General features: G+C 44.5%; 1 protein-coding gene across 3 annotated transcripts in view; it reads right to left on the bottom strand.

The window, feature by feature from the left end:
- RAD51C (RAD51 paralog C) overlaps positions 1 to 23576 on the bottom strand; it is a 99787-nt gene that overhangs the window by 51298 nt on the left and 24913 nt on the right. For all 3 annotated transcript variants that reach the window (XM_088449538.1, XM_088449537.1, XM_088449539.1), the window contains exons 3-5: positions 18517 to 18683; positions 9594 to 9727; positions 6232 to 6363 (exon numbers count right to left, since the gene is read on the bottom strand). In XM_088449538.1, the coding sequence (XP_088305664.1) occupies positions 6232 to 6363; positions 9594 to 9727; positions 18517 to 18683 (433 nt within the window). The remainder of the gene's footprint in view (positions 1 to 6231; positions 6364 to 9593; positions 9728 to 18516; positions 18684 to 23576) is intronic.

Genomic DNA, 23576 nt, shown 5'->3' on the forward strand with positions numbered 1-23576 from the left:
CTGCAGCCTATTTGGAGCTTAGTACCGCTAAACTCAGAAGTTTCAAAAAACTAAAAGGTAAATCGTAACAGAAAAAGCCTGGGACTGCCTAGGCAGTCCCGCTGTTAAACAAGTGCGTCTGGATACTTGCCGCGCTCCAAACAAAAAAACTGAATGCCTGTGGCTGGAGGCGGGGTATATAGGGAGGAGGACCAGTGCATGCTGGGAGCTTTAAAGCTGTAGCTGTTTGGTGCAATGGATCTCTCCAACTACATACCCCAAGGTAGATCCTGTGGGGGCCTTTGGACCCTGAAGAAATAAATTATATACATACACACACACTGATAGAACAACACAGGCAATGCGCTATGATCACATCTGACTAGGTGAAATGTAGTTTCATGCAATGTAACACACACTATGTAGATAAAAAAGATTTTTACTTCTAAAAATAAGATACACACAGTACACACAATACATATAACATGTAAAAAGATTGAACATATGAAAAACAAATGAGTGGATATTGTATCAACATGAATGCTTGTATCAAAAAATGAATCTTCTATAGAGCAAAAGTGATACAGTTAAATGTAACAGATCAGTTCAATCGTATCACTTCCATTGAATGAAATGATACTAAATTAGTCCTTATGCACGCTGTTTAGAGATGCTGCATTCTAACACCTGAAATATGCAACTGTATTAGTTGTCTTGGGCTTAGATATAAATGAAGTAGCAATAAATCGTGCTGGCGTCCCAGCATATAATACATTTTTTGTAAAAACCAGTTGGGATTGCAGACTTCTATTGTATAATGAAGTCTCCCCGTAGGAGAGTATATCCGCCGACACAAATGAAGGTAGAGCGGCAGATAGTTTTCTTTCTTTCCGTGTGGATAGAAAGGAGAGAGTGTGTCTTACCGCTGACAGGATGGTACAGCAGCGCTCTCCCGGATCGATACAGTCACTGTGGGGAGCTAGATGGTGGCGTACCGTGAGATCAGTGTCTCCGCTGTCTGTAGCTTCACAGTCAGCTCCGGAATCCCGCTGACAGGATCTGTATAGCAGCGCTCTCCCGGCTCAATATAGTCACTGTGGGGAGCTGGATAGTGGTGCTCTGTGAGACCGATGTCTCCGCTGCCTGTAGCTACACGGTCAGCTCCGGAATCTCTCCAAAAGTGCAGGTATAGAACGCAGTGGAAGGACTAGGCGGCAATTGCTCATAGCGCATTGCCTGTGTTGTTCTATCAGTATCTGTAGTGGGAGTTCACACCAAACTCCAAGCAGTTGCAGCTGATTTCAACTGACAGTTTTATACCAATCCTATCAGCGCCGAGAGTTGGGTAGTAATCTACCCTCTCCCCTCTTTTTACATACACACACATACATTATATATATATTTGTTATTTACTGTTCCCACTAACAGGGGAGCTTCTTGAGGTGCTGCATCATTTGAGCGCAAGATAAGGGCATTTTTTATATAACATATAATATATATATATTACAATATATACAGTGCCTTGCAAAAGTATTCACCCCCCCCCCTTGAATTTTCATGTATTGTTGCCTCACAACCTGGAATTAAAATGGATTGTTCGAAGGTGTGCATCATTACATTCACAGAACATGCCTACAACTGTGAAGTTGTTTGATTCACAATATAAAAAAAAACAACATTTAGGACAACATTACATAAAACTTCAGCGTGCATAACTATTCACCCCCCTAAGGTCAGTACTTTGTCGAGCCACCTTTTGCTGCAATTATAGCTGCAAGTCGCTGTGGATAAGTCTCTATGAGCTTGCCACATCTTGCCCCTGGGATTTTTGCCCACTCAAGGCAAAACTGCTCCAGCTCCTTCATGTTGGATGGTTTCCGCTTGTGAACAGCAATCTTCAAGTCTGACCACAGATTCTCAATTGGATTGAGATCTGGGCTTTGACTAGGCCATTCCAACACATATAAATGTTTCCCCTTAAACCACTCGAGTGTTGCTTTAGCAGTATACTTCGGGTCATTGTCCTGCTGGAAGGTGAACCTCCGTCCCAGTCTCATATCACAGGCAGACTGAAACAGGTTTTGCTCAAGAATATCCCTGTATTTAGCACCATCCATCTTTCCCTCGACTCGAATCAGTTTCCCAGTCCATGCTGCTGAAAAACATCCCCACAGCATGATGCTGCCACCACCATGTTTCACTGTGGGAATGGCGTTCTTGGGGTGATGGGATGTGTTGGGTTTGCGCCAGACATAGCGTTTTCCTTGGTGCCCGAAAAGTTAAATTTTAGTCTCATCTGACCAGAGCACCTTCCTCCATACATTTGGGGAGTCGCCCACATGCCTTTTGGCAAACTCAAATCGCGTCTTCTTATTTTTATCACTAAGTAATGGCTTTTTTCTGGCCACTCTTCCATAAAGTCCAGCTCTATGGAGTGTACGGCTTATTGTGGTCACATGCACAGATACACCAGTCTCTGCTGTGGAACTCTGCAGCTCCGTCAGGGTTACCTTTGGTTTCTGTGCTGCCTCTCTGATTAATGCCCTCCTTGCTCGGTCTGTGAGTTTTGGTGGGCGGCCCTCTCTTGGCAGGTTTGTTGTGGTACCATGTTCTTTCTATTTGATGATGATGGATTTGATGGTGCTGCGGGTGATCATCAAAGATTTGGTTATTTTTTTATAACCCAACCCAGAATTGTACTTCTTAATAACTTTGTCCCTGACTTGTTTGGAGATCTCCTTGGTCTTCATGGTGTGATGCCTCTTGCTTAGTGGTGTTGCAGCCTCTGGGGCCTTTCAGAAAAGGTGTGTTTATACTGACAGATCATGTGACACTTAGATTTCACACAGGTGGACTTCATTTCACTAATTATGTGACTTCTGAAGGTAATTGGTTGCACCAGAACTTTTGAGGGGCTTCATAGCAAAGGGGATAATTACATATGCACTTGCCCATGTTCAGAATTATATTTAAAAAGATTCTTATTTTATATATATTTTTTCTCATTTCACTTCACCAAATTTGACTATTCTGTGAAGATCCATCACATAAAATTCAGATTAAAAAAATAAATAAAGTACAGGTTGTAATGTAACAAAAAAGGTAAAAAGCCAAGAGGGGTGAATACTTTTGCAAGGCACTGTATATAATTAATATATATATATATATATATATATATATATATGCACATACATACAGTGCTACATATGCCTTAATAAGAAGCCATCAACTTGTGCTTTCTTTCAGTGATTACACCGCTGTTAACAGTACCAATCTGTAAGCAAGTGCCTCCAAGTATCATGTCAATCATAGAAACCTTTTCTTTAAAATCTTGAGGCAAAGAGCGTGTGGTTTCTCTCAGCAGGCGACAGCATGAGAATGCAGTTTTGCATTATTTGTTTGATCCACAGCTAAAAAGCTCAGACTACAGCACTTTTCATTTGAAAACTTGCCAAGTTATCTTTGGAACAATAAATAAATTCTACAATTAAATTATAATCTGAATGTCAGAGAGTAAAGGAATAATGCAGGCATCTGCTGAATTAAAAAAGTCCAATCAGGCAATACGACTTGCGTGTTGTTTCCAGTTAAACTATATTTGAACTGGCGCAATGACAGAAACTATGTATAAGCATGGCCCTTTCTATAACGTCCACATTAGCAAGCTAATCAGGCATATCATGCTGTTAACTCCTCAAGCACTGAAGCCTTTACATCGCCTGCTGGTAGAGCTTAGCTATATTTAGATTGCTGTTAGAGCGGCAATTCATTGTGGAGCCGCCTAGGAGTCTTGGACAAAAATACATTCTAACACAACACAGCAAACATATGCAGGCGTGCTTTATTTAATCATTTGGGTTTAAAAGAAGGGATTTATAATTTAATCCATGTCGAATACAGCATCACTCTACAGCAATGATTTTCAAAAGATAAAAACGTGTGATCACTTGTCGGCTTGATTGTTTTTCTTATTCAAATAATTTTAGACAGTTGGCTTTCCCTTTCCCATTGTTGACAATATATTCCTGATAGCTCTAGTAATATATATTATAACTTGTATAATGAGCGGGAAAGTTTTAAATTGTAAATTTATCTTTTTTTCAGGGTTTATTTGGAAAACATGCATATAGGGCTACCAATGCCTACTCACGAAATGGATACTAAGGGGTATATTAACTAAAGGTCGATTTTAAATTTATTCAAAATCGATGTTGTGTTCCTGGGTCTAAATCTAAACAGACACTTTTCTATTCAGTTTTTAAGTGTTAAGAGTGTTAGTAAATGTGTGATTTTGCCCCAGTAACACAAAATCGATCTTCAGTAAATATACCCCTAAAAGCCGAAAATCTTGTAATAGAACAGCAACGACTAACATAAATGCCAGGTGGCTTGGGTAGTGTTGACAAAGCATCCAGTAACGCAATATACACATGAACTCAACAAATACACAACTGCTGAGGTAGGTAGAGGAATAATATATATATATATATATATATATATATATATATATAGTGTTCACTCTAGCTCCGGCGGCAGGCAGGGTGCCGGAGCTAGAGAGGGCAACTTTGTGCGCGCGGGCAAAAAGGGGGCGTGGCATAGAAGGGGCGTGTCTATAAGACGCTTCCCCTTTTTCATCATACTTGGGGGCGTGCCCGCCACTTACGGACATGCCGGGCAGCCCCCAAGCGCTGCAAACAGGGAGAATAGATGCCGGGCGCATGCGCCCGGCGTCTATTCTCCGGCGGTGACCGGGTCACCGCACATTTCTCCACCCGCGGGACACTGCATCCCGCGGGTGAAGACTGCACCCGCAGCCTGTGAGGGCAGGGTGCATTTTGCCCTCCTTCTGGAGGGCAGAGTTGTTTTTGCCCTCCAGAAGGAGGGCAGGGTGCCGCACCCTGCTAAAACAGCCTAGCGGGAACGCTATATTTTATATATATATATATATATATATATATTATATATACACATATACACACACACACACACACACGCATACACACACACATATGGTATGCACTATGGTATCAATATACAGTGTCATCATCATTGTAATGTAGTGCCATTTCACTCCACAATTCCTTAGTGCTGTTCTGTTAAAGTCAAATATTACAAGTGTTCAGTACAATAAAATACAACACTTTCTATACATTGTAAATGTTATTTTCATTATATGCATAATTTCTTATTTGTATTAAGTTCGCATAACTGTATATTGAGGTTTATACTTATTTGAACCACTTAAATGGCTATTTTTTTTTATTTTTTTAAATATATTCCCAAAATTGTCGATTTTTTTTAAATGATCAAATTATGTCAATAATAGCTATTTAAACCTGATTCTATATATATATATATATATATATATATATATATTTTTAAATGCAAAATCAAGTTTAACCACTCCACTGGATAAAATTTTTTAAAATACCACTTGTACCAGCCGCTCATCTCAATATAGGCGGCTGATAGAAGATTAGTTTCCGGCAGCCACCGAGTGGGCATTTTTGACTGGTCGCGTCATATTGTCAGTGAAAGCTCAGCCTGACTTGGTCGCATCGGATAGTTAAGAACAGAGTAAAGGGCAGGATGGTGCGGAGTGTGGGGGGGGGGGGGGCAAGACAGAGATGTCCATTATCCTAGAACACACACACATATATTGTCTATGGTGATCTGTCTTGATAATGACCCCCAGGGGTCCAGCATGCTTTCTCTCAGCATGCTCGACACCTGTCTGTGGTGATCTGTCTTGATAATGACCCCCCAAGGGTCGAAACGTCGACAATATGGTGATATACTACTGTTTTATTAAATCCGATTGATTTACTATTTGAAAGTGCGGTGACTGCCCCCATTTGGCTATTGGTTTAGCCGTTTTTTGGATATCTACATGGAGTACCTGTCTGGTTTTACTCCTTAGTGGAGCACCCTGCTGAACTATATTATCAAGGGATGTGAGTACTGTATCGTCCCTGCTATATATATATATATATATATATATATATATATATTTATTTATTTATTAGGGATGTGCAGGCTCGGATAGGTTCGAGTTTGCACGTTGAGTTCGGATTTTCCCTTCCAAAAAAACGGAACTCAGAAAGAGGCAAAACGTCATCTTACATGGACGAACATCATCATTCCTGGACTTTTGTCCAGGAATGATGATGTTCGTCCATGTAAGATGACGTTTTGCCTCTTTCTGAGTATATATATATGAGAAGTAATGGTTCACATATAGCATACACTTACTGCTAGCTTGTGACAATTAGCAACGCTGATCAACTGCTGTGCCAAAGTATTTAGCAGGCGTGTTCGTAAAGAGAGGTCTTCAAAGTCATGTCGAAAAGGAAATGCAATGCTGTCAATAATAACCAATTTTATCTAAAGGAGAAAACAAATAAATACAATTAACATGTATTTCTATAGCACCGTCATACTCCTTACGGTTTAATGAATGTTCTACAAATGGGAACAAACACAGTATTAAAACAAAGCTGGGTAGTAGCAAAGTGGCAAGCACAGAATAACAGAAGCCCTTTGGAGGGGCGTAGGGAGGGCGGTTTCCGGTGGAGTGTGAGCTCCAAGCGCCGAAGATGTCTAAAGGGTGTAACCGGCAGCGGTCTAAGGAATAACTTTATTTTCTTGTGCTTGTGATAAGCTGACAGCCTGAAGGTGCCAGCTTCAGGGGCACTTGCATCTTTGTGCATATGACGTCATGATGTCACACGCAGGGACAGAGGCGCTGGGACACACCCCCCAAAAAAATGAAAGAGCAAGGTGCGCTCTGGCAGCCTGTTTGTTCCACAGTGCTGCCCTTTATATGTACAAATATAATTTTTAGGTGCCTGCATGAGGGAGGTGAGGTAGGAGAAGTCAGTGGCTGAGGAGTTTTATAGTGGATGGCGCTGGCCTGCTATAAACAGTAGGGGGGGGGCACATATATTTATTACAGTCAGTGACTTAGGGGTTTTATAAAGGCCTGTTACAATCAGTGGAGAGAGGGAGTTGTCAACACTGATATATAATGGGGCTGATATACAAAAGGGCTGGAGTGAGAGGAGGCTGAAGGCTGGAGTGTCGGGGCTGGAGTGACAGGGCTATGGCTAGAGTGGCAGGGAGCTGTAGGCTGTAGTGACAGAGGGCTGTAGGCTGGAGTGGCAGGGAGCTGTAGGCTGTAGTGACAGGGGGCTGTAGGCTGGAGTGGCAGGGGGCTGTAGGCTGGAGTGGCAGGGAGCTGTAGGCTGTAGTGGCAGGGGGCTGTAGGCTGGAGTGGCAGGGAGCTGTAGCCATAGCATGCACGTGCTCCGGGTGACCTGGCTACACGCTACACCTCTGGCCCTTTGTCCCTTCTACACAAAATATATTTAAAATTTGGACACTGCAGTATATATGGCAGTGGACGTTTCGCGCACTGCGATACATACGCATGTGTAGAACACAACAATCGTCAGTTTGCGTGCGTAATCGCAGTTGCGATCGTTAGTGAATCAGGCCCTAAATCCTAAATCTGCACTAGAACTGTAATATAACTAGAATGTTTGTGCAGGAATGTTTCTTCAGATATTGCAAAGCTATTTTATTTGCTAAGGGCAGTGCTTTTTCTGAGATCACGTATTATTTGCGCACATTACATATGGCATCAGGGATTTAGATGAAGCGAGTTACTGGAGTCTGGGCGGACATACAGTTCAATGAGTTCAGCTAATAGTTAGAATCATTAGAGACAGTGGGCCTGATTCAGCAATGCACGCAAGTGCCTGAGGGCAGATTTACAATTACGATCCTTGCAGAATCACCCCCAGTATTAGTTTATTTGCAATCTGAGCTGATGTCATGTTTTTATAAAAAATAAGACTTAATGATATTGATGATAGTTGGAGGTGCCTCCCATTATTTTAAATAACAGTTTCATGGGGACTGCGGACGCAAAATTAATTACGTACAGCGCCAACACCTAGAACAGCAATAGCTTATCTGCTCTTAAAAAGAAATGTGATTAAGTTTTTATACCAGTCATACTTCGCTCAAGGTATCAAGGGCTTCTATATGTTCTAATTTTGTAACAAAAAAAAAAGCAAAAAACGAACTATAGTAAACTGCCTATATAAACGTGCATTTGAACAAAATTAAATATTAGCTCCATTCTTAGTCGGCACACACGGATTTCAAGCATTCAAGTTACTAAGAAAAAAGTCAAATAAAGCATACAGTATGGAGGCTAAATATATTATGTTAGTGCTCTCTGCTGAAGGAAGTAATCACCAGTTCAAGATTGGAAAATAATAATCCACAAACTTTATTTCTTATTGCTCACATCCGCAAAATCATTGCAAAATATTTATCCAATTGAGATCAATGGTGCTTCCAGCAATTTTTGCTGAGAAAATAGTTCCACAAACAAGACCCACATCCCACACCCACCTCTAGCGTTCCCGCTAGGCTGTTTCAGCGGGGCGCCGCGCCCTGCCCTATTCTGAAGGGCAAAAAGCACCCTGCATCAAGTGCGGCGCCCTGCTGAGACAGCCTGAGGGTTGCAGTGTCCCATGGGTGGTCAAAACGGCGGCACAGCGGTCACCACCGGTGAATGGATGCCAGGCGCATGCGCCCGACATCCATTCACAGTGACCGCAACACTTGGGGGCTGCCTGGCATGTCCATAAGTGCCAGGCACGCCCCCATGAGTGACGAAAAGGGGACGCGTCATAAAGACACGCCCCCTTTTCTTCGGACACGCCCCCTTTTCGGCTGCGCACGCACCTTCGGCTCTTGCAGAAGTGCCCTATCTCTAGGTCTGGTGCCCTGCCTGCTGCCATAACTAGAGTGAACACTACACCCCAGCCAGCTGGAAAAAAAAAATAAAATTAAAGAATACAGATATCAGACGGCACCAATGAGGCTTATGGCCAATCCTCCCTGAGAGGCACCGTTTTTAAACAGCTTTACAGCAGGTTCCCCCTCACCCCTGTTGGCAATGCCCTGTATCCAAATTGTTGCAAATGTGCTACAGACAAGCTCAAATAAGTGACAAAGCAGGATAAAGGTAATTTTAACATGTTTTTTTTTTTTTTCTTAACTCATTAAAACTTGTTAGACTTGTTTCAATCTACCAAAGATATTGTTACTGATGGTGCATACACAAGGTCTAAGTTGCTCGATCAGCGATATCGTTGAACAATTTCATCAACGATCATGAACAATGTCATGAATGATAAACGATATCTGACAGAATTTAAAGATGAAGAATTCATAGATATCGAGGAAGTTGGACTGCATGTATGGTCGACCTCAGATATCGTTATCGTCCATACGGGTACGCGCATCGTTGGTCGTGCAAAAAAGTAAACGATATGAATGATAAACAATTTAGTTATCGTTCATATCGTCCTGCAAAGTTGGACTGTGTGTACGCACCATAATAGTGGATCAATAAAACAAATTTAACAATTCATACCAATTCCCTAACTGATGGCAGATTATTGTCAATGTATTTATAAAGGTGATTTGAACTGCTCTTAAATTATTTGTTATGCTTTCTCTCACCATGCAGGTCACTAGTTGACTTTATAATACAGTATACACTTCATACATTCAAATTGGATCAGACAAATTACCTTTGAATGTTGTGCAAGAAAGTCTGGAAGGACATGTATTTGTGCAAGAAGCTCAATGTAGTCATGGCAACAGAAGTAATAAATGTGCGACAGTATGTTGCCCAGTGTGAATCTCTGCATAGCTATTTTGTGATCTGAAAAACAGAAGGACAATTGCTTTTCTTCAAAATATGTCAGGGCAGCACTTACAATGGTTAGAAATCCACTGTAGATTGTTATAGATAACAGGAGATATGGTAAACACTTACCTTTGTTATCTCCGTTTCTACGAAGTCCTTAGGGTCCACAAGGATACCTTGGGGTATAGGGCTAGGCACCAGCCATGGGCACCACAGAGTTAAAGATTTCCTCCCAGGATGCACCGGGCCCCCTCCTATACCCCGCCCCCAGGCCAAGGCACCTCAGTTTTAGTATCAAGCAATAGGCCGGGAGAGAGGAAAAAGGAAGAAGAAAGTCTGGAACACACAAGATTCACATTCTCATAGAAAAGGGAGACAGAAACTGGTGACCAGAACAACACCCTACGGAAGCACAGGGCGTCAGGGCGGGCGCCCTGTGGACCCTAAGGACTTCGTAGAAACGGAGATAACAAAGGTAAGTTCTTACCATATCTCCTGTTTTCTACCTCAGGGTCCTTAGGGATCCACAGGGATACCTTGGGGATGTCCCAAAGCAGTATCCTTCAAGGGAGGGGATGCTCCTGTGCCGAGAGGAGAATCCGCCGCCCGAAGGAAGCATCCTGAGAAGCAAATGTGTCAAAGGCGTAATGCTTGACGAAAGTATGGACAGAGGACCACGTGGCCGCCTTACAAAGCTTAAGAGCCACGTCAAGCTGCCCACGAAGGTCCCACAGATCTTGTAGAATGAGCTTTCACAGAGGGTGGCACTGGAAGTCCCTCATGAGTGTATGCCTTAGAGATCGCCATGCAGATCCAGCGTGCCAAAGTCTGTTTATTGGCAGGCCAACCCCTCTTATGAAATCCATATAGGACAAACAAAGAGTCCGATTTTCTCAAATCCGCAGAGCCCGTACCACATCCAAAGAAGCCTCACCAGCTGTGAGATCAGATGAATTAAAGGCTGGGACCACAATATCCTCGTTAATGTGGAAACTAGACACCACTTTAGGAAGGAATTCGGGACGGGTACAAAGTACCGCCCTATCCGAATGAAAAATTAGAAAAGGTCGACGACACGAAAGAGCCCCCAAATCCGACACCCTTCTGGCTGAAGCAACAGCCAAAAGGAACACTGTTTTTGCCGTAAGCCATTTCAAATCCACAGAACCCAGAGGTTCAAATGGAGGATCCTGTGGCGCCTTCAGGACCACAGCCAGATCCCATGGAGCTACCGGATGGACATAGGGAGGCTGGATGCGAAGGACACCCTGCATAGAGGTACGGATATCAGGCCGTGTAGCAATCCTTCGTTGAAACAAAACCGACAGGGCAGAAACATGCACCTTCAGTGAAGCAAGGTGTAGACCTAAATCCAAGCCTGCCTGAAGGAAAGCCAACACTCTCGATATTCTAAACTCGCGAGGATCGTATGCTTTAGGGCGACAACACTCAAAATAGGTATGCCACACCCTGTGGTCAATTCTAGCTGAAGCCGGCTTACGAGCATGTAACATGGTATTGACCATCGCTCTAGAGAAACCCTTGGACCTCAAGAGCCACGCCGTCAAAGATAGCCGACTCAGGTCCGGGTAGAGACAAGGACCCCGAGACAATAAGTCCGGCCTCTGAGGTAACAGCCAAGGCGTGTCGATGGATAGACACTGGAGATCCGAGTACCAACTCCTTCTGGGCCACGCAGGGGCCACCAGCAGGCTCTTGCCTCCTTTCTGCCTGAACTTTCGAATTACTCGAGGCAGCAGGGAGAATGGAGGAAACAGGTACGCAAATTGGAAGTTCCATCGTGCCGACAGAGCGTCCACCAGGAGAGCTCCTGCATCTCTTGTTCGGGATCCGTACGCCCACAGCTTGCGGTTGTGTCTGGAGGCCATGAGGTCTATTTCGGGAAGACCCCACTTGTCCACCAGGAGTTGGAACACCTCCTGGTGAAGAGACCATTCCCCTGGGTGTACATCGCGGCGGCTGAGGAAGTCTGCCTCCCAGTTGAGCACACCCGGAATGAAGACGGCCGAAATGGCCGGAAGATTGCCTTCTGCCCAACTCAGAATGTGGGACACCTCCCTTAGAGCCGCTTGGCTTCAAGTTCCTCCCTGACGATTTAGGTAAGCCACCGTGGTGGCGTTGTCTGACTGAACCTGCACAGGTTTCCCCAGCAGAGACGGTCTTGCATGCTGCAGCGCCCTGAACACTGCTCGAATTTCCAATATATTGATTGGCAGGTCCGATTCCTCTGACGTCCACCGGCCCTGGAAGATGTGTGGGCCTGTCACAGCGCCCCAGCCCCGAAGGCCGGCATCCGTTGTTAGAAGGACCCAATCCGAAATCCAAAATGGACATCCCCTGCTGAGATGAGACTTTTGTAACTACCACGTCAAAGACAGGCGCACTTCCGGAGTGAGCCTGATCATCTGTGTCTTTATTCGATGGGGATTTCTGTCCCATCTGGACAGGATCAACATTTGTAGAGGCCTGGAATGGAACTGGGCATACTCCACCATCTCGAACGTTGACACCATGGAACCCAGTAACTTCATCACTGAGAGAAGAGACACTCGGCGACTGCTTAGAACATTGCGTATCTTGGACTGCAACAGGGCTATCTTTTCCTCCGTCAAGAAGATCCTCTGTTGCTGAGAGTCCAACAATACCCAGAGATGGACCATTCTCTGAGAAGGAATTAGAGAGGACTTCTTCCAATTCACTATCCAGCCGTGAGCCTGCAATACAGATATTGTCAGTTGTAGATGGCTGCAAAGGACTTGTGGTGACCCTGCCAACAACAGAAGGTCGTCCAAGTAAGGTAACAGGGGAACTCCCTGCAACCGCAGGTGTGCCGCCATTACTTTTGTGAACACCCGAGGAGCCGTGGAAAGGCCAAACGGTAGAGCCTGAAACTGGTAATGGAGGTCCGACACTGTAAATCTGAGGTAACGCTGATGAACCCTGGCAATGGGGATATGCAGGTAAGCATCCTGAATATCCAGGGACACCAAAAAATCCCCAGGCTGCATAGCTAAAACAATAGAATGCAGAGTCTCCATTCGGAACCGAGGGTCCCTTAAAAACTTGTTCAGGGACTTGAGGTTGAGTATAGGTTGGTATGATCCATTTGGTTTTTGAACCAGAAAAAGGTTGGAGTAATATCCGGTCCCTCTCAGGGATAACGGAACAGGTTCTATTACTCCCATCTGAAGCATAGAACGCACCGACTCTTGGATCGCTAGAGCCTTCGTTGGATCTGAAGGACGAACGGTTACAAAAAACTGATGAGGAGGCCTTCTGCGGAAGGAGAGGGCATATCCCTGAGATACCACCTCCCTTACCCAAGTGTCTGTGGTGGTTTTGAACCAACACTGGGCGTATTGCAGAAGTCGGCCTTCCACCTTGGGATCCCCCAAGGGGAGGCCCAACCCGTCAGGCTGAGGGTTTGTCTTCCGGCTTGGCAGCTGGACGTCTGGTACTCCAAACTTGCTTCTTGGTCTTAGCGGTCTTTTTGGGACCGAAAGGTCTCAGAAAAGACTGAACCCTAGGTTTTCCCGGAGGGTGAAAGGGCCGAAAGGACGGATTTTTAGACCCTGACGGAGTTGGGGCTGAGGGTAGACATGCAGATTTGGCAGCCGCCAACGTGTCCACTATTTTGTCCAAACAGGACCTGCCCATTGTAGGGTAAGCATTCCAAGCCTTTCTTGGATTCAGCGTCCGCCCTCCATGAACGTAGACACAAGGAGTGTCGAGCGGCCACAGGCGCCGCAGAAATCCTAGAAGTAAGCAGGCTCAAATCCAAAGCTGCTTCGTTAATGTACGTAGTGGAATCCCGAAGGTTACCCACTAACACAACCTGTTCGCTGGTACCCTCAGAAGCAAGTGATGCTTCCAAAGCGTCCGCCCACCTTTCCATAGCCTGGGCCACCCAGCAGACAGCCATAGCTGGTCTAGATGCTCCTCCAGCAAGGGAATATAGACTTTAGGCACACCTCCACTTTACGGTCTGTAGTATCCGTCAGAGAAGACATAGACGGCATAAGCAAAGTTGCGCTCTTTACTAAGCGCGTCACGTGAGAATCCACCTGAGGAGACTCCCATTTAGAGAAGTAATCTTCCGCAAAGGGATATGTACGAGCCAGACGCTTGTGAGGGTGAAATCTTTTTCCTGGAGATTTCCAGGCCTCCTCCATGTGATCAAACTAGCTGACCAGATAGAGGGAATACTGCTGCAGCTCCTTTAACCTCTTTAAAATAAGCATGAGTAGGCGCTGCAGGTAAGTTGTCGTCAGTAATTACCATGGCCGCACGGACTGCCCGTATGAGGCCTGGAATGTAAATACTAGACTTAGCCTCTGCCCCTACTTGAGGAGTGTCAGTGTCCGACAAATCTAGAATTTCGCCCTCATCAGATGAGCAGTCATCCTCATCATCCTGAGCGGATGGATATGACAATAACGGTCTTTTAGCAGGTCTAGATTGATCCTGCTGAGAGCCCCGCACCCCAGAATCAGACAAACCTGGGTCAGCCTGATTAAGAACATGTTGCGGGGGGTACTGCATTTACTATCGGTCCTGGAACTCCCAGAACAGGAGGCGGGACTACCGCCTGCTGTGCAAACCCCAATTGTGGAAACGTAGGAGGGGCTGCAGGCCTATTTACAAGAACAGTCAGGGCTTGTGCAAAACAAGCCCAAGGTGGTTCCTGAGAGGTGCTGGGTACAGCAGAGGTAACCAGGGATGGCCAAACATGCAGCACATAACCCATCCTGGAGTACCGCCCCCTCCCCCACACCTGCTTTACATCTGGAGCAGGAAAATAGGAGAGGTGCTCCTCTAACAGAGTCCTCACTGGACATAGTGGCATGTGACACTCCTCTCACAGAAATAAATCTTAAACTGTGAGGTAAATTCCTACCCTGACAGTACTGGCACTGAGAGGGCAGGTCAGGAAGAAGAAATAGGGATAGTAAAATGGCTGACAGGAGAAAAGATCAGACACACAGCGCTAGCATAAAGTCACATACAATGCAGAAACCCTGCACTAAATGCACTTACACAGACCAACAGCCTGGCAGTGATAGCGCTACATACGCTGACCTTATACTGGGAGGAGGTATGTAAGGGGCACCCAGGCTCCGCACCCTGCACCACAGCGTCTTTGCTCATAAAATGGCCGCCGGAGGATGAAGGGAGGCGGGCCTGGGGAGAATCACTGCCTCAGCCCGCCAAAACCTCAGCGTAAGGCGGCGGAGAGCAGTGATGGGGAGGAGCCTCCTGTGCGCTACAGGGAAGGCATCCTCCCCTGGTAGGCCATTAACCCCCCGGGATGCTGGAGCGTATTCCGTATCCCTGGTGGTCTAGTGGAGAGCGCAGGCATCCGCCTGGCTCCACTATACTGCCGTCCCCAGGGAGCCCCCAGCCCTGGAGACGCCGGACTGTGATTCAGCGGGCGCCTACCGCAGACGCCTGCTGCTTACCTTAAGTAGCCCCCCGTACATCCAGCCACAGTCCAAGGCCCCCGGGGGTTCTGCTAGCTGGAACCCCCAAGAGCCCGCCGAGCTCCCCGGATCGCTACCGGTGGTCGGCGCCGGCGGGGGTGTCGGAGCTGTAGAATGGACGTCCGCTGGACAGTCCAATGCTACCGCTCTTGAAGATCTTCAGGGGCTGTTATACACAGCCCCACCTCTGCGATGACCAGTCCCGGCCGGGCACCTACTGAAACTGAGGTGCCTTGGCCTGGGGGCGGGGTATAGGAGGGGGCTCGGTGCATCCTGGGGGGAAATCTTTAACTCTGTGGTGCCCATGGCTGGAGCCAAGTCCTATACCCCAAGGTATCCCTGTGGATCCCTAAGGACCCTGAGGTAGAAAGGTAGGTTTTTTTTTTGGTTTGTTTTTTTAAACTCTTACAGTGAAATGTATAGACTGGAGCTCCATTTATTCCCCAGTGTCAGCATCTTCAAGTGACTTCCCAAGCAATCTTTGTAAGATTAAACATACTAAAACAACATGGATGACAAACCTGGGCTGATGTGAAGCACATGTATCAAAAATGGAAAGTCAATAGAATTAAATATCCAACTGATAATGACTAAAGGCATAGATAGATGGCCAACAGCCTGAAAATTCTTGATCAAAGAAATGCCACCGCTAGATTACAGTGAGGATTTAGTATCTCCGGTATGTCATGTCACTACTTATTGTATGCATATTTCTGTAAACCATCCGGAAATATCTTGCTTAGAATGGACATGATCTTTCCGAGCCCCAAAATCCCATAATGACCATTATCAAGATCTGTCCCTTACTGGCGTTACATTTCCAAGAGGAAAAGTATATGCCCAGTCCTAACTTCAGTGTACTCTGCAGAACTAAAAGCCCTGCAAAAAAGCCTCTGAGGCATATCCAATTAACGCCAATTGTCGGCTATGAATTAGGTCTTGTATCCCCCACTTTAAGCCCTGAGGGATCACTTTTTCCTCATAGCCTCTGGAGCTGTGAGGAAAAGACAGAGTTAAAATGCAACCTCTTGGATTAAATGCATGGGAAACCCATAGATTATGAATTTCATGCAAAATCTATGGGTTACTGCAAGGGAGAAAATGCAGAAAAATTTAACAGCTCCAAGTGTGGAACCCAGTTTTGGTAGCAAAATCCGTGGCATGCTAAAAAGGGTTATTTGGCAAGATTTGAGGATAGGCGTTTGTGTGTTCACTCTAGCCCCGGGAGCAGGGAGGGCGCCGGAGCTAGAAAGGGCACTCCTGCGCGCGACGATGGCGCCTGAAAAGGGGGCGTGTCTATAAGACGCATCACCTTTTAGTCACTCTTGGGGGCGTGCCCGGCACTTACGGACACGCCGGGCAGCCCCCAAGCGCTGCTGACAGGTAGAATAGATGCTGGGCGCATGTGCACATTACCCCACCCGGACATATCTGTGCTTCTACTTTGCAATAGCAGAGTAATGAGGAATAGCACAATCTAAGTGAAGTTGGTAAATCATTACATACTCTGTCTTGTAGCTGATAAAATACAGATGGGCCACTGGTAGTTGACACGCAGACTACCCCTCTTTTTGCTGGAGGTCCATTCTGCCCACAAGCAATTTTCCTATTCCTGGAGACTCCCACCTCCCCTACATCTCTCGCCTCTCTCTTTACATGGACCACCTTGAAACTTGACTATGTCTAAGACCAGGTTATGGCAGTGATTCCTCACCACTGAGTTCCTATTTCACTCTAAGTTTTCCATGTTTTGGCTTTTTGCACTGGCCACTCCTCTCCTCCCCCAGTATGTTCCCCCTCCTCTCTCCTAGCTGTAGGAGCAGGTGGAAGAGACGTCCATGTATGGCGGCTTGAGTTACATATATGAAAATAAATGACCACTTTATGTCAGATCCATGTTCGCCACAATTCGATTGAAATATATCTTTACAAAACAAATATTTGTTGCCAGACTTTGCAAGATTAAACATCACATCCAGTTTGTTGGACACCACTCCATTATACTTATAACCTCCTAAATGTGAGGTCACAAAAACATCTAATATAGGCCCTCATTCAGAGCCGGACGCTCTGAGCAGAGCGCTCGCTCTGAATGAAGGCCGTCCTCCATAAAAATGGAGCGTCCTCCTGGACGCTCGTATAGCTGTGGGTCACCACCCACAGCACATACGAGCGTGCAGGATGATGGTCGCGATGGTCTTGACCATCGCCAGTGCGACCACAAGCCCTGGAGTGATTTTGGCTCTATCAGAGCCAAAATCACTCCCACTGACATCACTAGTGATGTCAGTGGGGCCGGCTTCTTACGGTAGGCGTTCCCTTGGGAACGCCTCCGTCTGGCAGGCACGCCCCCGGCACGCCCACCAAAGGGGGCGTGCTGTCAATCAACATCGACAGCACGCCCCCTTTGATCAGACACAACGAGCGAAGGAAAGTCCTTCGCTCGTCGCGTCTGGCGTATGCGCACGACGGAGCTCCCTCCGTCGTGCGCATGCGCAGTGCACACCATCGACCCACTTGCGAGCGGACAGCCGCTTGCGAGTGGGTCTGAATGAGGGCCATAGTCTATTGCTAACCACATGTTCATAATATCCTAGATGTCTGGTTACTAACAAATTAGCTAGGAGGTTGCATAAATTGAAGAGCAACTTGTCACTAAATTGTGAAAAGTTTAACATTCAACGTATTGCTGATTTGAACCCCAACACTCGGTAGGCAAATCCTTTTAAATTTTAGATATAAAATGTATTGATCTATTTGTCTGTCTGTCTGGTTATGCATTCGGACACCCCTGCACCGATTGGTATGAAACCAACTTGAGGTGGTCCAGTTGGATCTTGGCCAAGTTTTAGAGTCCCGGTCGAACCTTGCATTGGTCTATGCTGGCCCGGGGAGTCTGGTTTTAACCTTCCACTGGATGCATTTGGATAAAAATTTCACAGAGGGGTGGCAGTTGGTCTGAGATGCCTAACTTAATAACTTGAAGATTTTAACCCAGGTAACGTTACTGGGTAATTCAGCTATTTACATATATAATTCTGCTTCTTGTATTAAAACTTAATACTGTACTTAAAAAAATCTACTTGGTCAGGAACCAAAGAAGATTACTACATTTTATGATAAAACATAGTATGATGAACTACCATGTTATTTCGTACAGCAGGTATAAATCAGACACATAGGCCTAGTCAATGGACAGTCTCCATACCCATCAGATAAGTATGTACACCAGAAGGTAAAAGGAAGGTAATATTTATCCATGTAGATGAAGGAAACATTTAAAACAATACGATGCATACATACCATCTTGCTGGTTGGCTTGTGTAATAAGACAACAGTGCAGAACACAAGCATTTGCAATGTCCACCAGCCTTTCAACCATGAAACTGTTCTCTGTATCAATGTATATTGTTTCGCCATCAATGCCACCAAAACATTCCGGGATTTGCACATCTACTGCAAGTTGCAGACTGGAAAACAAAAAAAAAGGGACCCTGATAATGGTACAGCAAAGGAGAAAAAGGAGAGTTATGGTAAAACTTACCTTTGTTAACTCTTTTTTTCGAAGTTCATAGGGTCCACAGGAAGACAATGGGGTGTAGGTGGGACCTGGAGGACCGGACACCAAAAGCAAAGCTTTTCAATCCCAGGATGCTCCGGTCCTCCCCCCTATACCCAGCTTACAGCCTGAGGGCAACTCAGCTATGTTAACAAGCCCAAAGCAGACCAGGAGAGGAGAGAAGGAACATTGACACACTGAAGAATCACACAGAGAAGGAAACAAGTGACCAAGAGAAGAAACCCAGATATGCCAGGTGCGTCAGGGCAGGTGCCCTGTGGACCCCATGGACTTCGAAGAAAGAGTTAACAAAGGTAAGTTTTACCATAACTCTCCTTTTCTTCTTTAGGGTCCATAGAGTTCCACAGGGAGACAATTGGGATGTCCCAAAGCAGTTGTAGAAGGGTGGGAATGCTCCTGAGCGGATAGGAGAACCCTACACCCGAAGGAAGCATTCTGAGAGGCAAATGTATCAAAGGCATAATACCTAAGATAAGGTATGGCCAGAAGACCAGGTGGCCGCCTTGCAAAGCTGTTCAGCTAAGGCGTCACGCCAGGCTGCCCACGAGGGACCCACAGAGCGAGTAGAATGAGCAGACACTGTAGCCGGCACAGGAAGGCGAGACTGCGTGTAAGCCTGTGAGATAGTCATACAACTCCATCTAGCCAGAGTCTGTCTGTTAGGAAGATTCTCTGAACCTGAGTCCAAGAGGGCTCAAAATGTACCATTCTTTGAGAAGGTGTCAGGCAAGACTTTTTACAGTTGATCAGCCAACCGTGCATTTGTAGAACTGCAATTGTTACCTGCAGATGGCGGTGAAGAATCTCTGGGGAGCTGGCCAAAAGCAAGAGGTCGTCTAAGTACGAGAGTAAACAAAGAAAAAAGGTATGTGACTTGCGCTAATAGAACGGCGGCCGGGGTCCAACCCACAGAGTCACCAACTCTTAACCTTGCAAAACATATACAGAAAATAAGAGAAGGCCACCCAGCGCTGCTCTGAAAAACAATTTTTTAAAAGAGATTAATAAAACCAAAATATATTATAAAAAGTTCTTCTGTCCAGTAACACCAATCCAAATCCTTAGGGAACTTCAAGCAATCGATGTCCACTGATATATCCCAATGAGATTATGCTCACCTCAAATTGGTGAAAGGGGTACACATAAAGGTATCTTTAAGGGGATCTTCTAGATTTATTCAGTGATAACCCTTGTCCTACTGTAATCGATGTTCCATGGACCCTCAAATAGAATCACAGAGAGCGCACTCCCATCGTGTAAGGTAGTAAAGCAATTTATTCACAATAAACACGTAACAAACAGCACAGGACAGAAAGATATGTATAATAATAATTAATTAAAAAATCCCCCTTCGGGGTATCCTGCGTACCGGAATGGGCCTAGAGATAGGCACTGTAAAGAACGTGGGTGGATGGATGTTAACCCGGGTACATCTCCTCCCCGATCAGTCCAGAGAAAATCCCTTCCTAGGTCCAGCCAGGCAGCAGTAATTTCTCCCACACCACCAACGTGTTTCGGAAACCTGTTCCTTCCTCAAGGTGTATGGGAGAAATGGAAACTAAAGCTCCTTATATACCTGAACACATGATTGATGGTGTTCATTAGTAAAAACACCTGTGATCCTAATGATGATTTTTTAAAACAATGAATACTCTAAAATGGCCAAAAAATCTCTGCACTATCCACATTACATACATGATAATAATCCCCAAACCCTAAAACAATCAATCTTTAATAATAAATAAAAACATGTACAATCTCACAAAGTGTCCCCGATTGGTAAGAAACAAAGTGCGGTGCATAATCCTAGCATAAGGCTATCCATCCTTAATGATCCCATAATTTCGTTGATCCATTTCCTGCTTTGTTAGTGCAGAACGATGTGTCCAGAATATAGCTGCGACATAATGTCCGGTGCGCGGAATCCAAAACCGGAAGTCGTTTGCCGTCAGTGAGTCCATCTGACATGGCACGCAAAAAAGGTATTTCCGGGATATGACCCGCAGAGCCAGAAAGTGTAACAGTGTCTCAAGTCCTGACTGTGGAACGCACAGGCGGAAGTCTTGATGGGACGGAAAAATCACTCCGCAATATAAATATCAATTAGCCGCACGCTCCGTTAACTCTTTGTTCACTGCGTCTCTGTTCACTAAATAGCACCATGGGGATGGAGATTTGTCTCAAAAAGCTGATAGCACTGCAGGCACAGGAATACCTCATAATAAAGAATAATAAAAACATGCAGTAAGAGAACAATATAAAAGAATATAAAAAAACCTAATACATTCTAAAATTATAAATATTTCTAAGGACCACTTAGCCTCAAAGTCAATATTGAGACCCCTTGGGGTCAAAGTCCGTAGATCGTAAATGGTCCTCATTTCTAGCCTGGCTAGGTCCCCTTCCTGACCTTGAGTTCTCCATTTACAGGGAGATATCTTAATGCCACAAAAATAAATTAAATATTTAGGATCACATAAATGGTTATCTTTAAAATGGAGGGGAACATTATGAATTTCAACACCCTTACGGATATTCCTACAATGTTCTGAGAGTCTTTCTTTCAGCATGCGAGTAGTTCTGCCTACATACTGACTCCCGCAGCTGCATTCCAGTAAATAAACACAATTCTTGCTGTGACATGTAATGAAATCTTTAATAATATATATCTTCCCTGTTTGATTTGATTTATATTGAGTGATTTTACTTGTGGGACTCTTACATGTTTTGCACATCATGCAAGTCCCACATCGATGGAACCCCTCTGTTTTAATCATTTTCCTTGGACCTGGTTCAGAGGTCATACTACGTACCAAGGAGTTATTCAAATTATCAGCTCTTCTATAAATAAAAGTGGGTTTCTTCTCAATGAACTTTCTTAATGCTGGATCTCTATATAAAATCTGCCAATGCTTAGAAATGATGTTCTCCACTTGACGAAATTGATTATTGAATTTTGTAATGAAGGGAATACATTCCTTATTATATTTTTTATATCCTCCATCTTTTTTATTAAAAAAATCATTCCTATCAGAGTTTTTAATTTTTACACGTGCATCTTCAACTTTTCCAGCATCATAGCCCTTCGCCACAAAATGTTTTTTTAAAATATCTGATTGTTCTTCGTACTCTACAATCTCCGTACAATTCCTACGAATGTGTTGGAACTGTCCCGCAGGAATACTTTTCAACCAATTAAAATGATGGTTGCTAGTGTAATCTATGTAAGAGTTGCAATCTGTAGGTTTAATGTAATTCCGAGTTAATAGACATCCATCCTTTATATATAGGGTCAAGTCCAAAAAATTCACTAGGTTAATACTAATATCATAAATTAAAACAATTTTCTGGGTATTGGAATTAAGGGATGAACAAAAAGTGTCTAAGGATAATCTGTCACCTTTCCAAATAAAAAAGATGTTGTCTATATAGCGTGTCCAGAGCACTAGACTGGCCCCAAGAGATGGATCCTCAAATATCGAAGTGGACTCCCAATGGGCCATAAATAAATTGGCATAACTCGGATCCAGTCTAGTGCCCATCGCTGTCCCAGATACCTGAAGATAAAAATCACCTAAAAAGCAAAAAAAGTTATCGTTTAAAATGAAGGATATGCCATCAATAATAAAAGATTTTTTATCCTCTGAAAAATCCTCCTTGTTCAAAAAATATTTAATGCTCTCTAGACCTGCTTGATGTTGTATTATAGTATACAATGAAGTAACGTCCGCAGTGACTAAAAACCAGCCTGCCTCCGAAACAACAATATGTTTCAACCGTTCTATCAAAGCTAAGCCATCTTTCAAATAAGAAGGGGTTTTGTGAACTAATGGCTGAAGTAGATGGTCCAAAAAATGGGATAAATTTGAAGTCAAGCAATTGGTTCCAGCCACAATGGGGCACCCTGGGGGTTTTTCAGCATTTTTAGGTATCTTGGGCAAGATATATAGTACCGGTATTGACGGTTTTTCTATCTTCATGTATAGTCTCTCTGAATCTGAATAGATATCCTTATTTGCATATAAAGCCAAAAGGATGTCTAAGTTTTTTGCAATCCTTTCAGAAGGGTTGCCTCTCAACTTCTTATATGTGTTAGAGTCCCCTAATTGTCTTAAGACTTCCGCATTGTAATCCTCTATTGACATAATTACAACCCCCCCCCCTTTGTCTGCGGGTTTTATAACTATTTCCTTGTTCTCTTTTAATGATTTAATAGCTTCTAGTTCTTCCTTTGACAAATTCATGTCCCTTCGTTTCCTTGGTTTCAGCAATTCTAAATCCTCTTTCACTAGTTTCTCGAATGATTCAACAAAACATCCTTTCTTATGTGTGGGATTAAATGTTGATTTCCTCTTAAATACTGATATTGGACCTTCTGGGATGGGTTCCATACCCTCACTTTTCTCTGAATAGAACTTTTTAAGTGCGAGTTTCCTCACAAATTTTTGAAGGTCGATAAAAACCTCAAAGGGGTCCATCCTACTACTAGGGGCAAACTTTAGGCCTTTTTCTAAGACCCGTATCTCATATTGGTTTAGGGCATAATTACTGAGATTATAAATCTTAGTACTCGACTCTAAGTCCAAAGTATACAATTTTTCCCCAGGAGGGTGAGTATTTAGGGGAGAGCTATCAGCCCCTTTTTTACTTCTTTGTCTTATCCTTCTTCTACTATTTAAATGCTTACATTTACCTCCTCTCTTCCCACATTTTCTCTGTTCTTCTGTTGGGCATTCTCATTTGAGACCGACCCTCTCCTAAAAAACGATCCTGATGTGGTCTC

The sequence above is a fragment of the Taudactylus pleione genome, unplaced genomic scaffold, assembly GCF_031769625.1.
Source record: "Taudactylus pleione unplaced genomic scaffold, aTauple2 ptg000487l, whole genome shotgun sequence".
NCBI classification, from domain to species: domain Eukaryota; kingdom Metazoa; phylum Chordata; class Amphibia; order Anura; family Myobatrachidae; genus Taudactylus; species Taudactylus pleione.